At 30.6% G+C, this 16,877-nt stretch overlaps 1 protein-coding gene and 1 long non-coding RNA gene across 3 annotated transcripts in view; one reads left to right on the top strand and one right to left on the bottom strand.

The window, feature by feature from the left end:
* LOC105205478 (lon protease homolog, mitochondrial) overlaps window positions 1-8,376 on the top strand; it is a 62,979-nt gene extending 54,603 nt beyond the window's left edge. The window contains exons 9-10 of one of the 2 annotated variants that reach the window (XM_026139758.2): window positions 861-1,764; window positions 7,950-8,376. In XM_026139758.2, coding sequence (XP_025995543.1) covers window positions 861-1,764; window positions 7,950-8,165 — 1,120 coding nt within the window. In that variant the 3' untranslated portion in view covers window positions 8,166-8,376. The remainder of the gene's footprint in view (window positions 1-860; window positions 1,765-7,949) is intronic. The other variant, XM_026139759.2, reaches the window with a different exon arrangement.
* A 6,059-nt stretch (window positions 8,377-14,435) lies between these two features.
* LOC120359522 lies at window positions 14,436-15,034 on the bottom strand. Its single transcript, XR_005576280.1, has 3 exons — window positions 14,944-15,034; window positions 14,667-14,870; window positions 14,436-14,504 (listed from the first exon to the last, which is right to left on the bottom strand). It is a non-coding gene; the product is annotated as an uncharacterized LOC120359522 (long non-coding RNA).
* Between the last annotated feature and the right edge of the window lie 1,843 nt (window positions 15,035-16,877).

Genomic DNA, 16,877 nt, shown 5'->3' on the forward strand with positions numbered 1-16,877 from the left:
CTATAAATTTTTAGTACCGGTAATGACCAGAGTCCGAATCTCGGTAGCGTTTTCTATCACTTCGAGCGCCGTGCGCCGCAAGAAGCAGAGCTACCTGCGCCGGTAGCGGTCTAGCATAACAAACGGGATGCGTGCGGCCCTGCTTCTTGCGCTGCATTTTGATAGCCATTGTCTGTATTGAATAATTTACATATATATTAGATTATCAGTACTGATAGTGATTATTGATATGCATTCTTTTATTATGATAATAATGATTAAAAGAATATTTTATCTAAATTCTGTAAAAATGAGTATTCTGAAACAAAGAAATGGAAAAATTATTAAATAAGTTTAATATATAGAAAAGTTTACTTTATATACAGAATATCTTAGAGAATTTTAAGTTTTAATATTTGTTATTACATTTAACATTGCTTATCAAATAATGTAATTTTAAAATTTAATGACTTATTACAGCTTTATATTACAAAAAAAAATAACGAACGTTAAATATTTTCCAAGTAATGATAATACGATATTTTTTTTAAATCAGTAACAACTAACGGTAACAAGTTACGGTAACAACAAAGAAACATTTTTTGCAAAAAAATAACACCAACACTTTATCTTTTTGAGGTAACGTTCCCACGTCTGCAAAACAATAATGATAACGATATTACAAGTAAAACATTACTTCCCAACTTTAAAAAAAAATATATATATAATATCTTAGAATATAAAAACTCATGTATATTGTTTTAAGATAAAAAATATTGCACTTTAAAAAAAAAATATTTTTAAATGTTTGAAAAATTAAAAATGTTCTTATTTTTGTAATATTTTTTGAACTTGTACGTCATTTACAATATTGTTTTTAGAGGACATCAAGGAGATCCAGCATCTGCTCTTCTCGAAATGCTGGATCCAGAACAGAATGCAAATTTCTTGGATCACTACCTAGACGTTCCAGTGGATTTATCGAAAGTACTATTTATTTGTACTGCAAATGTAATAGATACTATTCCGGAGCCCCTGAGAGATCGTATGGAGATGATAGACATGTCCGGTTACGTTGCCGAGGAGAAACTCGCTATTGCGAAGCAGTACTTGGTTCCGCAAGCCAGAACAGAGTCTGGTCTCAGCAAAGAACAGATCACCATCCAAGACAACGCGCTTACAGCATTGATCAAATCTTACTGCCGAGAATCTGGAGTAAGAAGTCTGCAAAAGCATATAGAGAAAGTGCACAGGAAAGTAGCATTTAAAGTCGTCAAAAAGGAAGTCGACAAAGTTGATGTTACCATGGATAACCTGCAGGAGTTTGTGGGTAAGCCCGTGTTCACGCAAGACAGGATGTACCAAATCACGCCACCTGGTGTCGTGATGGGACTGGCGTGGACCGCCATGGGCGGTTCAACGCTGTTTATTGAGAGCACCGTCAGAAAACCGACGGGCGGTAAAAAAACCGAGGGTACCTTCGAAGTCACTGGTCATCTGGGTGACGTTATGAAAGAATCCATACATATTGCAATGACCGTAGCGAGGAATTATCTAAAGCAGGAGGATCTTTCAAACACGTTTTTGTACGATTCTCATTTGCATATACATGTGCCTGAAGGAGCAACTCCAAAAGACGGACCTAGCGCAGGCGTAACGATCGCCACTGCGTTATTATCCTTGGCTAAAAATCAAGCTATTAGGCAAAACGTGGCAATGACAGGTGAATTAAGTCTCATGGGTAAGGTACTTCCTGTTGGCGGTATCAAAGAGAAAGTTATTGCAGTAAGTAATAAATATAATCTTGTGTTAATTTAATCCTAATAGACTATAATCCCAATAATAAACAATTTCAATCTACTAATATAATTTGAATAAACGTCAAGACTTTTATGCTACTATTACAACAAGGGGCGATACAGACCTTGAGCAAGATCTGAAGAAGTATCTTTCTGTCTTGTTCAGTGATTTTATTACTTTTATTCTTTCTATGCATAACGACGCTTTGCTAATCGAAATCTTCAAATGCCAACACGTAACCATGTTGTTTTCGTGAATTTCCACAAGAAGATTTTTATTTTTTGTACGTTTTATTAATTTTGTACATAAAATGGACCGATATTGTGTTTTATATAATAATATACAAATATATAATATATAAGAATATACAGTTTACAATTATTTTATATTTTATAAAGTTAAAGAGAATTTAGTAAGTAAAACACCGAATCTACCTTAGCACGTACGCAGAAAGAACAAAAGTCACTGAGCAAGACAGAAGTATATGACAGAAGTATATCTTTTGTCTCTCAGATATTACTCACACTCTTCACTTATTTATGTGATATACTATCACCTTTCCATTTCTATAAGTTCTATGATTATTGTATAATATTACACAGCTTAATATATTATTTTTATTAAATTGAGTTTTCTGTAAGAACCAAATTAATCCATAAAGATAAATTTTTAGGAAACAAAAAAAAGCGTCCATTGTATTGAATTGAAACAAAAGTTCTTAGCGGCACATATGTGGTTAAATAAATTTATGTACAAACCCTTGAAAAAAAAGTTGATAAACTTGTTTCAATAAACTGATTACTGATCAGTAACTGATTATATTTTATCAGTTAACTGATAATCAGTTTATTAAAACAAGTTTATCTACTTTTTTTTAAGGGAATATTTAAACATTGTCTTTGAATTTCACTTAAATAATGCTATAAATTTTTGTTCCAATCCAATAGAAATAAAATTTTTCTCTGAACATATAAGAACAAAGTTGAAAATTATAATTAATAATTAATGCACACTTTAATTTCCGGATTCTTACTATACCATGGTTCATTCATATCCATCGTTAATTTTCATTAATTTTACAAATATACAGGGTATCAGGAAAAGTTTGCTTGTGATCTCTCGTGATAGAGCAAGTCAAACTGAGCAGAAAAGTCTTCTACCATTTTTTCAAAATTCGCAATAGTTACCGAGAAAAGAATTAATGAAGTCGGCAAATGAGCGCGTACTTTCCCTACCCACCACATAAAAGTACGCGCTCATTCGCCGACTTTACTAATTCTTATCTCGATAACTATTGCGAATTTTGAAAAATGGTAGAGGACTTTTTTGCTTAGTTTGACTTGCTCTATCAACCCACGAGATCGCGGGCGAACTTTTCTTGATACTCTATATAAAAAATTATTAAATAACTCTTACATATATTTTGACATTTCTAGTAATTAACAAGGAACGTTCACGAACCCGAAAATTCAGAAAATTTTGAAATTTTGTGTGCACATAAAGGAGTTCATCTGTAACACAAAAATACTTTTTGTTTGTACCCGTTTTCAGTTTTAAGGGGTAAAACAATCTTTTGAAAAAAAAATCCTTTTTTTTTTCTTTTTCTTTCCAAACGATTATCGTCGAAACTATAAGAGATAGACAAAAATGTTTTCAACAAAAGTTAAATAGCTCGAAGAGTATTTTACAACAATAATTAAAAAAAAATTTAATTATTTTTTATACTTTCCCCACTATTTTGCATTTATTTTTTAAAACTTTTTTCGAATATTTTAATGACAGAATTAAAGCTTTTTTTTAAATTTTTATACGAATCTAACCATATATAATAAAGTGTTTTTCCGATATGCCATTCTTGAAAAATAATAGCGAACTCCTTATGATACACGCTATACGTATTTGTTCGTGCGTTCGATTTTTCCGCGCTGGAATGGATTCGTCTCATACGTATCACTAATTGCGTATTACACGAATAAATGTTGAAGGCAAATTAGTATAACACAATGAATATTAAAATAAAAGTTTTTTTAAATAATAATAATAATTAAAATAATAAAATAATAATAATAATTAAAATAATAAAATAATACGTTTTTTAAACTCGACTGTTAAAATTAGTTAATTATTTTTGGTCAAAGTATGTACGTAATACTTTAGACAATTAAAAACGAGTTATGAATAGAGATTATTTTTGCAAAATATTGTTTATTTAATTTTAACTTTTGAACAGCTAATTGCAATGGTTAATATATTTTATTGACGAATGTTAGGAAAATTCAGTAAATTTAAACATATTATGTGCAAGTAGAATAGTTTACAAAATTATTTTTTGCTCGTACCAAATTACAACTTTAGGGGATGAAATCATTTCTTGAAGAAAATGTATATTTTCTTTTCGACGAACTAACTACCGAGAATGATGACATGTATAAGAAAAAGTTTAAACGGAAGTTGCATCTCATTTTTTTTGCTCTACGCAACTGTATACAGATAAGAATCAAAATATTTGTGTTGTTTAAGTTTCCCTGTCACCAACCCTTAAAATTAAATTTTTATTTTTCGTAAATTTAGATGAAAATTTCTACAAGTTTTTTCACACTTTTTATAATTATTTTTTGTAATATCTTTTATAAATAAAAGAAAAATTAAAGCGATACGTACGAGACGAATCCGTTTCAGCGTGGAAAATCGAGTGCACGAACAGGTACGTATAGCGTGCATTATAAGGAGTTCGTTATTATTTTTTAAAAATGTTACATCAAAAAAACACTTTATTATATATGGTTAGATTTGTATAAAAATAAGCTTTTATTTTGTCATTAAAATATTTGAAAAATTTTAAAAATAAATGTAAAGTGGTAGGAAAAGTAAGAAAAATAATTAAAAAAAATTTTTTTTAATTATTGTTGTAAAGTACTTTTCGAGCCATTTAACTTTTATTCAGAACATTGTTTTTTATCTCTTATAGTTTCGACGATAATTGCTTGGAAAGAAAAAAAGTTGATTTTTTTCAAAAGGGTGTTTTATCCCCTAAAACTGAAAACGGACACAAACAAAAAATATTTTTGTGTTACGGATGAACTCCTCTATGTTTACACAAAAGTTCAGATTTTTCTGAATTTCCGTGAACGTTCTTTGTAAGTAATTATGCGTTTGTTAATTTTAAAAAAATTATATATAAATGTTATAATTAAATATAATCAATAAGACTAGAGAAATATACTTTTTTTTTGTATAAAATTTCACAACTTTGGAAGAAAAGTGATGTAAGGAAAAATATTTTTATATTTAAAAGTTGATATTCCAAGCAACAAGAACTGATTCAAGTGTCGGTTATTCAAAAAGTTAAGTTATTCAATAATCTGAAAATGTTTTTTATTATACATGAATGAATGTAAATTAAAAATATATTTATATTTTGTAAAAAACTAAATAAATAAAAGTTAAGGCTCGTATAAATAAATTAAAAATAGGAAATAATGAGCTCAAGAGCCACGCAGGATGTCAAACGCAAATAAATAAATCACAACACAATTCCAATATCAAGCAAATATTTCGACCTTTAATGACGGTTTTCTTCAGTACAGATTTAAAATTCTATAAAACAAACAAATTAATCGCACTAATTACAATATGAACTTATCGAAATAAACAAATAAAGATCAAAAATAAATCAAGTTACCAAACAAATAGAAACTGTGAGAAACCGCGATGTACATCTTCTTACAACGTCTTAACATAATAAACAGCCTCACAGAGCGTGTGCAAAGACAAGAGCTTCGTAAAATTAGCATGACTTGATTGCTAACCAATAAATTAAAAGGTAATATTAAAATGATGACTTTTAAAGTTGTAACAATACAGGACTGCGAGTTTTTTTACGTAGGACGAAACGCCAACTAAAAACAAGAGTCAGTGAACATAAAGCGGATATTAGAAAAGCCAGTTCTTCGTTTATTTCATTACATTGGAGAAAACCACGAATTTGATTGGGAGAACGTGGAAATTTTAGACAAAAAGTTATCTTATGTTAAAAGATATATATCCAAGATGTTACACATTAAAAATCAATTGCATGGACTCAATAAAGTGAACTCCTCTCGAATGCGTGTCTTCCTATTCTCGATCTAATTCCCTCTTCTTAGGTTTGTCATCCCTGCTCCTTCTATTCCTTTCGTTCGGTCGGCCGAGGCTATCTCGTTCAGTCCTCATTATTTGTATCTATACTTTCCAAGATATAACATTTTATCTCACAATGCTGGGACATGAGTTTTGATGCTTAAAGATATTTTGTATACAATTCTTTGCCTCTATTATTTTCTTTTTTTTATTTTGCATCATTCTTTTTTACATTTTTACATCTCGTGACTTGTATAGCTCTCTTTTATTTAAGTTTTATATTTGTTTTCATTTTTATTTCTTTTAATTACTTAATGCGTGTTGTCTGTTACAATTTTAAAAGCCATTATTTTAATATTACCTTTTAATTTATTGGTTAGCAATCAAGTCATGCTGATTTTACGAAGCTTTTGTCTTTGCACACGCTCTGTGAGGCTGTTTATTATGTTAAGATGTTGTGAGAAGATATACATCGCGGTTTTTCACAGTTTCTATTTGTTTGATAACTTGATTTATTTTTTACCTTTATTTGTTTATTTCGATAAGTTTATATTGTAATTAGTGCGATTATTTTGCTTTATAGAATTTTAAATCTGTACTGAGGAAGACCGTCATTAAAGGTCAAAATGTTTGCTTGATATTAGAATTATGCTGTGATTTATTTATTTGCGTTTGACATTCTGCGTGGCTCTTGAGCTCATTATTTCCTATTTTTAATTTACATTTTGTATTTATATTTTAAATCATACATTTTATTATTAATATTGCGTTACAAAAACTTATAATTAATTAGGAGAAGTATTTTTGAAAGAACAAAAATAAATTTAATTTTAATTTAATTTAAAAGAATTAAAATTGAATTTTTTAATAGTTTGTGAAATCTCTGCAATATAGACGAGAATTGATTAAAAATAAAGAAAAAATTAAAATTTCTAATGCAGAAAAAGCATTCACTCGATACACGATGCGTTATCCATTAAATTTTCAAAACATCTTCATTAAAGAAATGAATAAACATGTGTGAATTGAGATCGGTAATACGCTAGGCTCTTTTTTTTATGAGAAAATAGAGATTGTTGCTTACCCAGATGTTCTTAAAATTAAAAAAAAAACTGCGTAAGGTATAAATATCCAATGTGTGTTTATTATTAATATTTTAAAAATCCATTTAAAAGAAGAAAATTAAATTATCCCTGGACGTATTTGTGTACGTGTGCGTGTGTACATGTAATTTTTCTGGGAATTTTATATTTACTAGAGAAGAAGAGGGTATTATGGTAGACATTACAGTTGTCATTATCTCCGTTATTAGGTGACGAATTCTAGCAATTATGGAATTCATTTCGTAACCTATCTTTTTTTAGTAACGTTAATATGCCAATACACAATAGCTGACAATTGTTATTTTTACTTTTGAATACTTCTAAACTTTTTCAAGGTACATTTTAGCACTAATTACACATACATTCTCATTATTTTTAAACTTGAATATATTATCACATGAATGTATATATATTTAAGTGTTTTTTGTTATTTAATTTTTATTTGGCTGTATACATTTTGAGTTATGCAAAATTAAACAACATAGAATTTTGTTATTGTTTTTTTAAACAAGTTTTTTTATATCGAAATATTTCTTCAATAACCCTTAAACACATATTGAAAATTCCTCTAGATTTTCGATCGCTTACTGTATAAAGACGGAAGTTAAAAAAAATATTCGGGCTAAGTGGAAAAAAAGTTTGAAGTTTCCTTTAACGATTGCTACGATTGACCAACTTCATTGCTTAACTAAAATAAAATGGCACGAAAGTAAGGTTTTTTTCGGGAAGGTTCCCCAGACTTACTTATGTGTTTAAGGGATAAATCAATTGTTGCTCTAAAAAAGGCGTTGTTTAAAAACATATTAGAGATATCACTTTATGTTTGTTGTTAAACAGAGATAAAATGATATTTCTAATGATATCTCCAAAGTCTCTGAACAAATCCTTTTGTTTTATATAATTTTAAGGTACAAAATTAATAAAACACACTATACTTTTTATTTTCAGGCAAAGCGAGTCGATGTTAAATGCATAATTTTACCCGATGAGAACAAAAAAGATTTCAATGATCTACCTAAATATATTACAGACGGCCTAGAAGTACATTTTGCATCAACATTTGACGACGTTTATCGTATATGTTTTGCAAAAACAAATGAGATCGATTCCCTTCGATCTGCTAAACCAATTATTGATCATGTCTCACAGCCAACATTTGGATGAAATAGTGTACGAGATGGATTATTCTACTGAATTAGGGACGGATATATTCGTAGGAACTTCTTTTTTTACAAAGATCAATATTATTACTTCTCATATTATTGATTCCTTCTGAATCACTTTTTGTACACAAATAATAAGCAAGATATGTTGCTGACAAAATTCTTTGTTCCATATTTTGTTTCTTGTACATAATATCTATAACAATTGAAAAAACAACACTTAATATTTTATTTGACAAAAACAACTTATATAGTCTGATAATTTGAAAAAAAATTATTTTTGTATTAAAAAGCATTTTTCAAGTTGATTTCACATATTTCATTAAAATCTTTAATTATTTTATTTGCAAGCTTCAATTCATGCTTGGTTTGTCTGAAATTTTTTTATTTGTAATATAACGAATATAACAAACCGATTAGCAAATTTTTGAAATGCAATCGATTTCTGAACATAATGTATATATAATACATTGTACATATAATTATATTAATATAAAATTATATTGAAAAAAAATTGTTTACCTTATTGATATCTTCATATAGTAAGGTTTTTTCTTGATCACATTTTGTATAATGGTCATAAATACAATTACCCTAATAACAAAGCAGAATCTGGCAAAATCTGCGTGCAGTTAAATGCAACAAAATTGAGTTAGATATGCAAAAGATTATTTTCAATATAATCCTGCTGACAGAAAAATTTGTGCAATGACATACAAATAAACTCTGTTTGCAGGTACTTGTCGAAGAAATCGAATTTAATTGAAGCAGAATCTTCCTCTAATCACCCCGTGTGTGTGTGCGTGCGTATTTGTGCGTGTGTTGTGTGTATGCGTATTTGTGCGTATGCGTGTTTGTGCGTGTGCGTGCGTGCGTGTGTGTGTGTGTGTGTGTTGATTACAACCGTTTTGCTGCTCATAGTTCTCCCGCCGCGTAGTTTTTCAGCTCCGCTCCGCCTGTCTGTTGTCCGTCACTGCTTTCTTTCTATAGACAGGCGCTTATTCGCTAACTTTAACATCATATAGCATGGAACAGAAGACTCAGATCAAAAAATGACTCAGGACTTTTCGACTTGGATACGTGTCCTCTAACTCATGGTACTCCAGGTTTCTTTGTTTTGTTACACCCTGTGTATATATATATATATATATATATATATATATACATACTTACATATATACATACATACATACATACATACGTACATACATATATATATACATACATACATGCATACATACATACATACATACGTACGTACATACATACATATATACATACATACATAAATACATACACCTATACATTAGTAGCAATTTACGATCCAGGTCGCTTGCGACAACCGGCACGTACGTATTCCTCGTGAAAAATTGATTCGAAAATTTTAATAGCAAAATTTTGAGGGGTCAATAGTTTTTAAATGGTGAGCGTTTGAAAACATCTAACCACAGGGCGTGATGTTCGCGCTGTCAAGGGCGGCGCAACTAAGCGGGCGTTTTGACAGATACCGTTAAAGGACACGGTGCCAAACTTCAAGTAAAGGTTCTATGAAATCTCCATTAACATCTTGAATTTAATTTAACTGACAAGATGTAATGTCAATTGCAAAATCGTTAAAACATCATTTATATGAGTAACAAAATTTGTGTTTTTAAAATACATTTTATGTGTAAACAAATAAATTAATAAATAAAATCAATATTAATAAAGTTATCTGGTCAAATAATATTAACAGCTTCAGTCAACAAACATTTCTAAAATTTCTTTATCAAAAGTTCTATCAAAAATGATATTAGAAGAAATTTACATTTAAAATTTGCATTTAATATAAATAAATATTCCATATTTAGGAAATAAATTTAACGAAAATCCGAATTACAATATGAGAAAGAAGATGAGAAATATAGTGAAGAAATCGCTTGATTGCGCCACTCTTGACGGCGCAAACATCACACTCTGTGGATATTTTCAAACGTTTACCATTTAAAAAATATTGACTCTTCAATATTTTGTTAATAACATTTTTGACTTAATTTTTCATGAGAAATACGTACGTGCTGGCTGTCGCAAGCGATCTGAATCACCCTGTGTTTGTATGTATATATATATATATATATATATATATATAAGCTAAATAAATGATTGCGTCGTATTCAGCGACCAAAAAAACACAAGGTGTACACCCAAGGACTTTGATTCTGTCCATGGGGAAATTTTCCAAACTGACAAGGGAACCTCTCGAAGTGTCACATCCCGATTTTAATGGAACTTTACACACATTTAGGTAATTAGATGATTTTAGAAACTATCAGTTGCGGCGCATATTCGGTTTTAAGGGGTGAAATCATCTCTTATGTGTATAGCGATTTTCAGCTTTTTTCGTTATATCTCGGAAACTATTCGAGATATCAAAAAATGTTTTCTACAAAAGATTTACAATAAAATTACCTCTATTTATTTACGTTAATAACATTTTTTTAAATAATTTTTTAAACAAATTTTTTTTAATAATTGTTTAAAAAATTATTCTAAAAAAATATTATTGACAAGAATAAATGGAGGTAATTTTATTGTAAAACTTTTGTATGAAATATGTTTTTATATTTTGAATGGTTTTTGAGATATAGCGGGAAAAGCTAAAAATCGCTTTACATATGAGGACTGATTTCATCCCCTTAAAATCTATATTAGCAGCAACTCATATTTTTTAAAATCATTTAATTATGTATGTAATGTTTTATTAAAATTGAGGTGTGACACTTTGTTTCTTGGCAATAAAGCTTTTAGAACTTTTTAAAAAAAGTATTAATTATTAAGAAAATGATGAAGTGCTATCATTTCCATACCACCTGCCACGAAATAGATTAGCATAGCGCGTTTTTTTTATAGTGGTTTTCCCCGTAGGCCTAATCCACTCTCTATTCCATTCTCTATTTTTTAATGCACGAATTCCAAATACCATTTTCATTCTCTTGAAAGATATATTATTATTACATAAAAATTCACGCAACTTTTATATGACAAAATATCTTTTATGTTATAAAGTTACAAAATAATAAAATTTTTTTATTTTAAATATGCACGAATTTTGATATTTCCATGGTATCAAGATGACTTACCGTGCCATATATTTCCTGTAATATATGAGAACATTTTTTATTATAAACAGCGGTGAATGTATTTATTATATTGATTATTTTATAACTAATTGTAAATCTTACTGGGAGGGTTTCGATAGCGCACATTCCGATAGCCCACCAACCAATCATCTTGACTTATCTAACCCAACCTACGGAAAATCTCTAGGCATCTGCCATTGTGAGTGGTTTGTGTGCTATCGGGACCCGCCGAATCTTGCTATTAATACTAACGTGATGATTATATGACAAAGTGTTGGCAATTATGATATTCTTCAAAAAAATGCTCCATACAAAAATATTTCTTGCACTAGGAACATCGTATTATAGCAGGTGCACCACACTGAGCAGAGAGGTATTTTTTGAATATCCTTTCCAGAGAAACAAAAATCGACTGGATTTTCAAAATGTGACGGCCGTTCCTCGATGTATCCACTTTTAAACCAGGCATACTTAAAAAGATTATGAAATCGCGGAGAAGATAGCTGTTAAAGATTGCAATTTGATGATATTATTTCTCAAATGTAAATTAATATCATAATTTAATAACATAACGCGATCACTGAATGTTCTCACAAAGTTTTTCCATATTCTACATCCATAAACATCAAGAGGTTGAATCATTCTTGTAGTTTTCTTTGGTATAATTAAAATCCGTATATCTTTATCTTTTTTTGGCATAAATTCTTGCAGATTGGACAATCGTGTTCATTATAGTTGCGACACTTTTTCTTCGATGGTTTTTGGAATGTAGAGTCCTATATAAAGAGAGAAGCGACATTGATGTCCGAAGCTCTGATTGGTAATCTGATTGATACTTGATTGGCTAAGCGAGCAGCCATATTGTGAACACAGCTGTTGCAGAATGATACAAATAGTGTTTGATGACGTTAGAGCGGTCCCAAAATGGCGATGGAGGACTCAATTGGATACTGAAGGTTGTGGTGGGGGTTCAATGTCGCTTCTCTCTTTATATAGGACTCTAAAAGAGAGAAGCGACATTGATGTCCGAAGCTCTGATTGGTAATCTGATTGATACTTAATTAGCTAAGCGAGCAGCCATATTGTGACCACAGCTGTTTGCAGAATGATACGAATGGTGTTTGATGACGTTAAGCGGTCCCAAAATGGCGATGGAGGACTCAATTGGATACTGAAGGTTGTGGTGGGGGTTCGATGTCGCTTCTCTCTTTATATAGGACTCTATTGGAATGTAGCCTTGCTCATCAAGCGGCCAACATAATTGATTGGATCCACAAGTAAAAACCAATCACGTTTTTAGCTCTCGTTATAGTTGCGCGTTCAGAAACGCATCGAAAGAAAAGTGTTGTAACTATGGCTACGTTCCTTTTCACGCATAATGCGCATGGCATATCATTTTATCCTTGTAATTCCCTAAATGTTAAACAAATACAAAATGATACATCATGCTTAAAACGGAACGTAACTTATAATGCAAGCGACTGTATGGAGTGACACTCTTTTGGACACAGCACGATTGGACACCAACCAATCATCTTGACTTATCTAACCAAACCAACGGAAAAACTCTAAGCATCGGCCGCTGTGAGTGGTGGTGTCCAATCGTGCGGTGTCCAATCGTGCGCACCCCAACTGTATGTACAGTCGCCTGCATTATAGTTGCGACACTTTTTTTTCGATGCGTTTCTGAACGCGCAACTATAACGAGAGCTAAAAACGCGATTGGTTTTTACTTGTGGATCCAATCAATTATGTTGGCCGCTTGATGAGCAAGGCTATATTCCAAAAACCATCGAAGAAAAAGTGTCGCAACTATAATGAACATGACTGTATACCCAAAAACTTCGATTCTGTCCATGGGGAAATTTTCCAAACTGAGAAGTCACGACTTTCTACATACTCGCAGTTCATGATTAATAAAACGACTAGAGCTTATTGGTCGTTACGTTAATCATAAACTGTAAGATTGTAGAAAAATAGCGACTTCTTAGTTTGGAAAATTTCCCCATGGACAGAATCAAAGTCCTTGGGTGTACAGTCGCTTTCATTATAGTTGCGACACTTTTTTTTAGATGCATTTCTGAACGCGCAACTATAACGAGAGATGAGAACGACTGCAGTTGTGGAGGTTAGCGCGAAATGTCAAACGTTGATATACAAGGTGTTACAAAGAAAATTTGGGCACCTTGGAGGAAATATAAGATAAGTATACTCGCAAATATTTTTCAAATAGAGTTTATAAAAAAATATTCGCACATTTTTCGTATAGGATCGGCTTTGGTCTAATTGAGCTTTATATATTCGTCATTACAGCAACGATGAGCTGAGATGCTTAGATGTAGTTAAATAAATTATAACTATAATAAATATAAAAAATTAAAATTTTAAATATTTGTTACAGTTATAATTATAATTTATTTAATTACATCTAAGCATCTCAGATCATCGTTGTTGTAACAACGAATTTATAAAGCTCAATTAGACCAAAGTCGATACGGAAAATGTGTTATTTATTAATTAAAGCTAACTTTTTCTTATTTTTAGAAGAAGTAGAAGATACAAGGATGATATTGAAAGAAAGGTAAATAAGATTTTAGTTTAATTACGTAAGACGTAAGAAAAATTTTGTAATAAATATACAATTTATTATTTGCATAGGTATCACTTTCTGGTCCATTGATGCAACAAGCACGCAACATTTTGAAACAGATGGATGGTAAAGTGATGAAGAATGAATTTGATATTCAAATTCTTGATTTATTGGCGAGTTCTTGGCCAGACAGACCACCAGTTGAGAAAAGCTGGAACTATTGAAGGTAATATTATTTTAAAGTATGCGGCTCTTTATATTTTATTATAATATTTATCTATTGCATTATTTCTTAAAAGGATATGAAGACTGGTTTATTAGAAGAAGGGAAAGCTACCTTACTCACGAAAATGTCTTTGGAAGAAGGGAAGCCAGATCCTGTCACATAGAGGATAAAATATTCGTTGCACCACCGAACTTATGACAAGTGATTTATTTATTCCAATTATGTTTGCACCCATTGCTTGTGCGACAGCTTGAAAATATTACATTCTCCATGGAGGTAAAAAATGATTATTTCAGTGTAATCTTTAGCTTTATATATGTATACATAAATCTTTTCCATAACAATAACTGTATTACGTCCATTTGGTATTAAATCTCGCACATTGTTGACGCCAAATTAATTCACCTAGAAACAACGCATGTATTAAGTTAGAAAAAAAAAATATATATATTTTTTTCTAACTTAATATTTAAAGATTTATGCATACATATATAAAGCTAAAGTTATTAAAAGATTTATGTATACATATATAAAGCTAAAGATTACACTGAAATAATCATTTTTTACCTCCATGGAGAATGTAATATTTTCAATGCTGTCGCACAAGCAATGGGTGCAAACATAATTGGAATAAATAAATCACTTGTCATAAGTTCGGTGGTGCAACGAATATTTTATCCTCTATGTGACAGGATCTGGCTTCCCTTCTCCCAAAGACATTTTCGTGAGTAAGATAGCTTTCCCTTCATCTAATAAACCAGTCTTCATATCCTTTTAAGAAATAATGCAATAGATAAATATTATAATAAAATATAAAGAGCCGCATACTTTAAAATAATATTACCTTCAATAGTTCCAGCTTTTCTCAACTGGTGGTCTGTCTGGCCAAGAACTCGCCAATAAATCAAGAATTTGAATATCAAATTCATTCTTCATCACTTTACCATCCATCTGTTTCAAAATGTTGCGTGCTTGTTGCATCAATGGACCAGAAAGTGATACCTATGCAAATAATAAATTGTATATTTATTACAAAATTTTTCTTACGTCTTACGTAATTAAACTAAAATCTTATTTACCTTTCTTTCAATATCATCCTTGTATCTTCTACTTCTTCTAAAAATAAGAAAAAGTTAGCTTTAATTAATAAATAACACATTTTCCGTATTGACTTTGATCTAATTGAGCTTTATAAATTCGTTGTTACAACAACGATGATCTGAGATGCTTAGATGTAGTTAAATAAATTATAATTATAACTGTAACAAATATTTAAAATTTTAATTTTTTATATTTATTGTAGTTATAATTTATTTAACTACATCTAAGCATCTCAGCTCATCGTTGCTGTAATGACGAATATGTAAAGCTCAATTAGACCAAAGCCGATCCTATACGAAAAATGTGCGAATATTTTTTTATAAACTCTATTTGAAAAATATTTGCGAGTATACTTATCTTATATTTCCTCCAAGGTGCCCAAATTTTCTTTGTGACACCTTGTATATCAACATTTGACATTTCGCGCTAACCTCCGCAATTACAGTCGTTCTCATCTCTTGTTATAGTTGCGCGTTCAGAAATGCATCCAAAAAAAAGTGTCGCAACTATAATGAAAACGACAGTACACCCATGGAATTTGATTCTGTCCATAGGGAAATTTTCTAAACTGAGAAGTCACCACTTTCTACATATTCGCAGTTTATGATTAATGTAACGACTAGAGCTTATTGGTTGTTGCGTTAATCATAAATTGTAAGTATGTAGAAAGATAGCGACTTCTTAGTTTGAAAAATTTCCCAATGGACAGAATCAAATTCCATGGGTGTACAATGAAGGAGTACTTGCAACAATATTGCAGCAAAGTACACCCAAGGACTTTGATTCTGTTCATGGGGAAATTTTCCAAACTGAGAAGTCACCACTTTCTATATTCTTGCAGTTTATGATTAATGAAACGACTAGAGCTTATTGGTCGTTACGTTAATCATGAACTGTAAGTATGTAGAAAGATAGCGACTTCTCAATTTGGAAAATTTTCCCATGGACAGAATCAAAGTCCTTGGGTGTACAGTCGTGTTTATTATAATGAACACGACTGTATGTATGTACAGTCATGTTCATTATAGTTGCGACACTTTTTCTTTGATGGTTTTTGGAATGTAGCCTTGCTCATCGAGCAGCAAACATAATTGGTTGGATGTTGGATCCATAAGTAAGAATCAATCATGTTCTCAGCTCTCGTTATAGTTGCGCGTTCAGAAACGCATCGAAGAAAAAGTGTCGCAACTATAATGAACACGACTGTACATACAGTCGCCTGCATTATAGTTGCGACACTTTTCTTTCGATGCGTTTTTGAACGCGCAACTATAACGAGAGTTGAGAACGTGATTGGTTCTTACTCGTGGATCCAACCAATTACGTTCGCCGCTCGACGAGCAAGGCTACATTCCAAAAACCATCAAAGAAAAAAAATTGACGAGAGAATCGAGAAGCTTGGACATACAATAATGGATCAAGAATTATTTAAATTTTAAACTATTTTTATCAAAGAGAAAAACGAAGTAGTTACTAATTTTAAAGAAATTCGCAAAAAAATTAATATGTTTTAAATAAGATTTTTATTACAATTTTATAAAAATTTTGTAATTTATATAAGATCCATATTTCAGTCTTATAAACGCTACAATATTCCTAGAATTATATAAATATTATACAAATATTATTATAAATAAAAATAATTTTATGGCATATTATTTTAATATCCGTGGAATA

This window comes from Solenopsis invicta, chromosome 14, assembly GCF_016802725.1.
Source record: "Solenopsis invicta isolate M01_SB chromosome 14, UNIL_Sinv_3.0, whole genome shotgun sequence".
NCBI classification, from domain to species: Eukaryota; Metazoa; Arthropoda; class Insecta; order Hymenoptera; family Formicidae; genus Solenopsis; species Solenopsis invicta.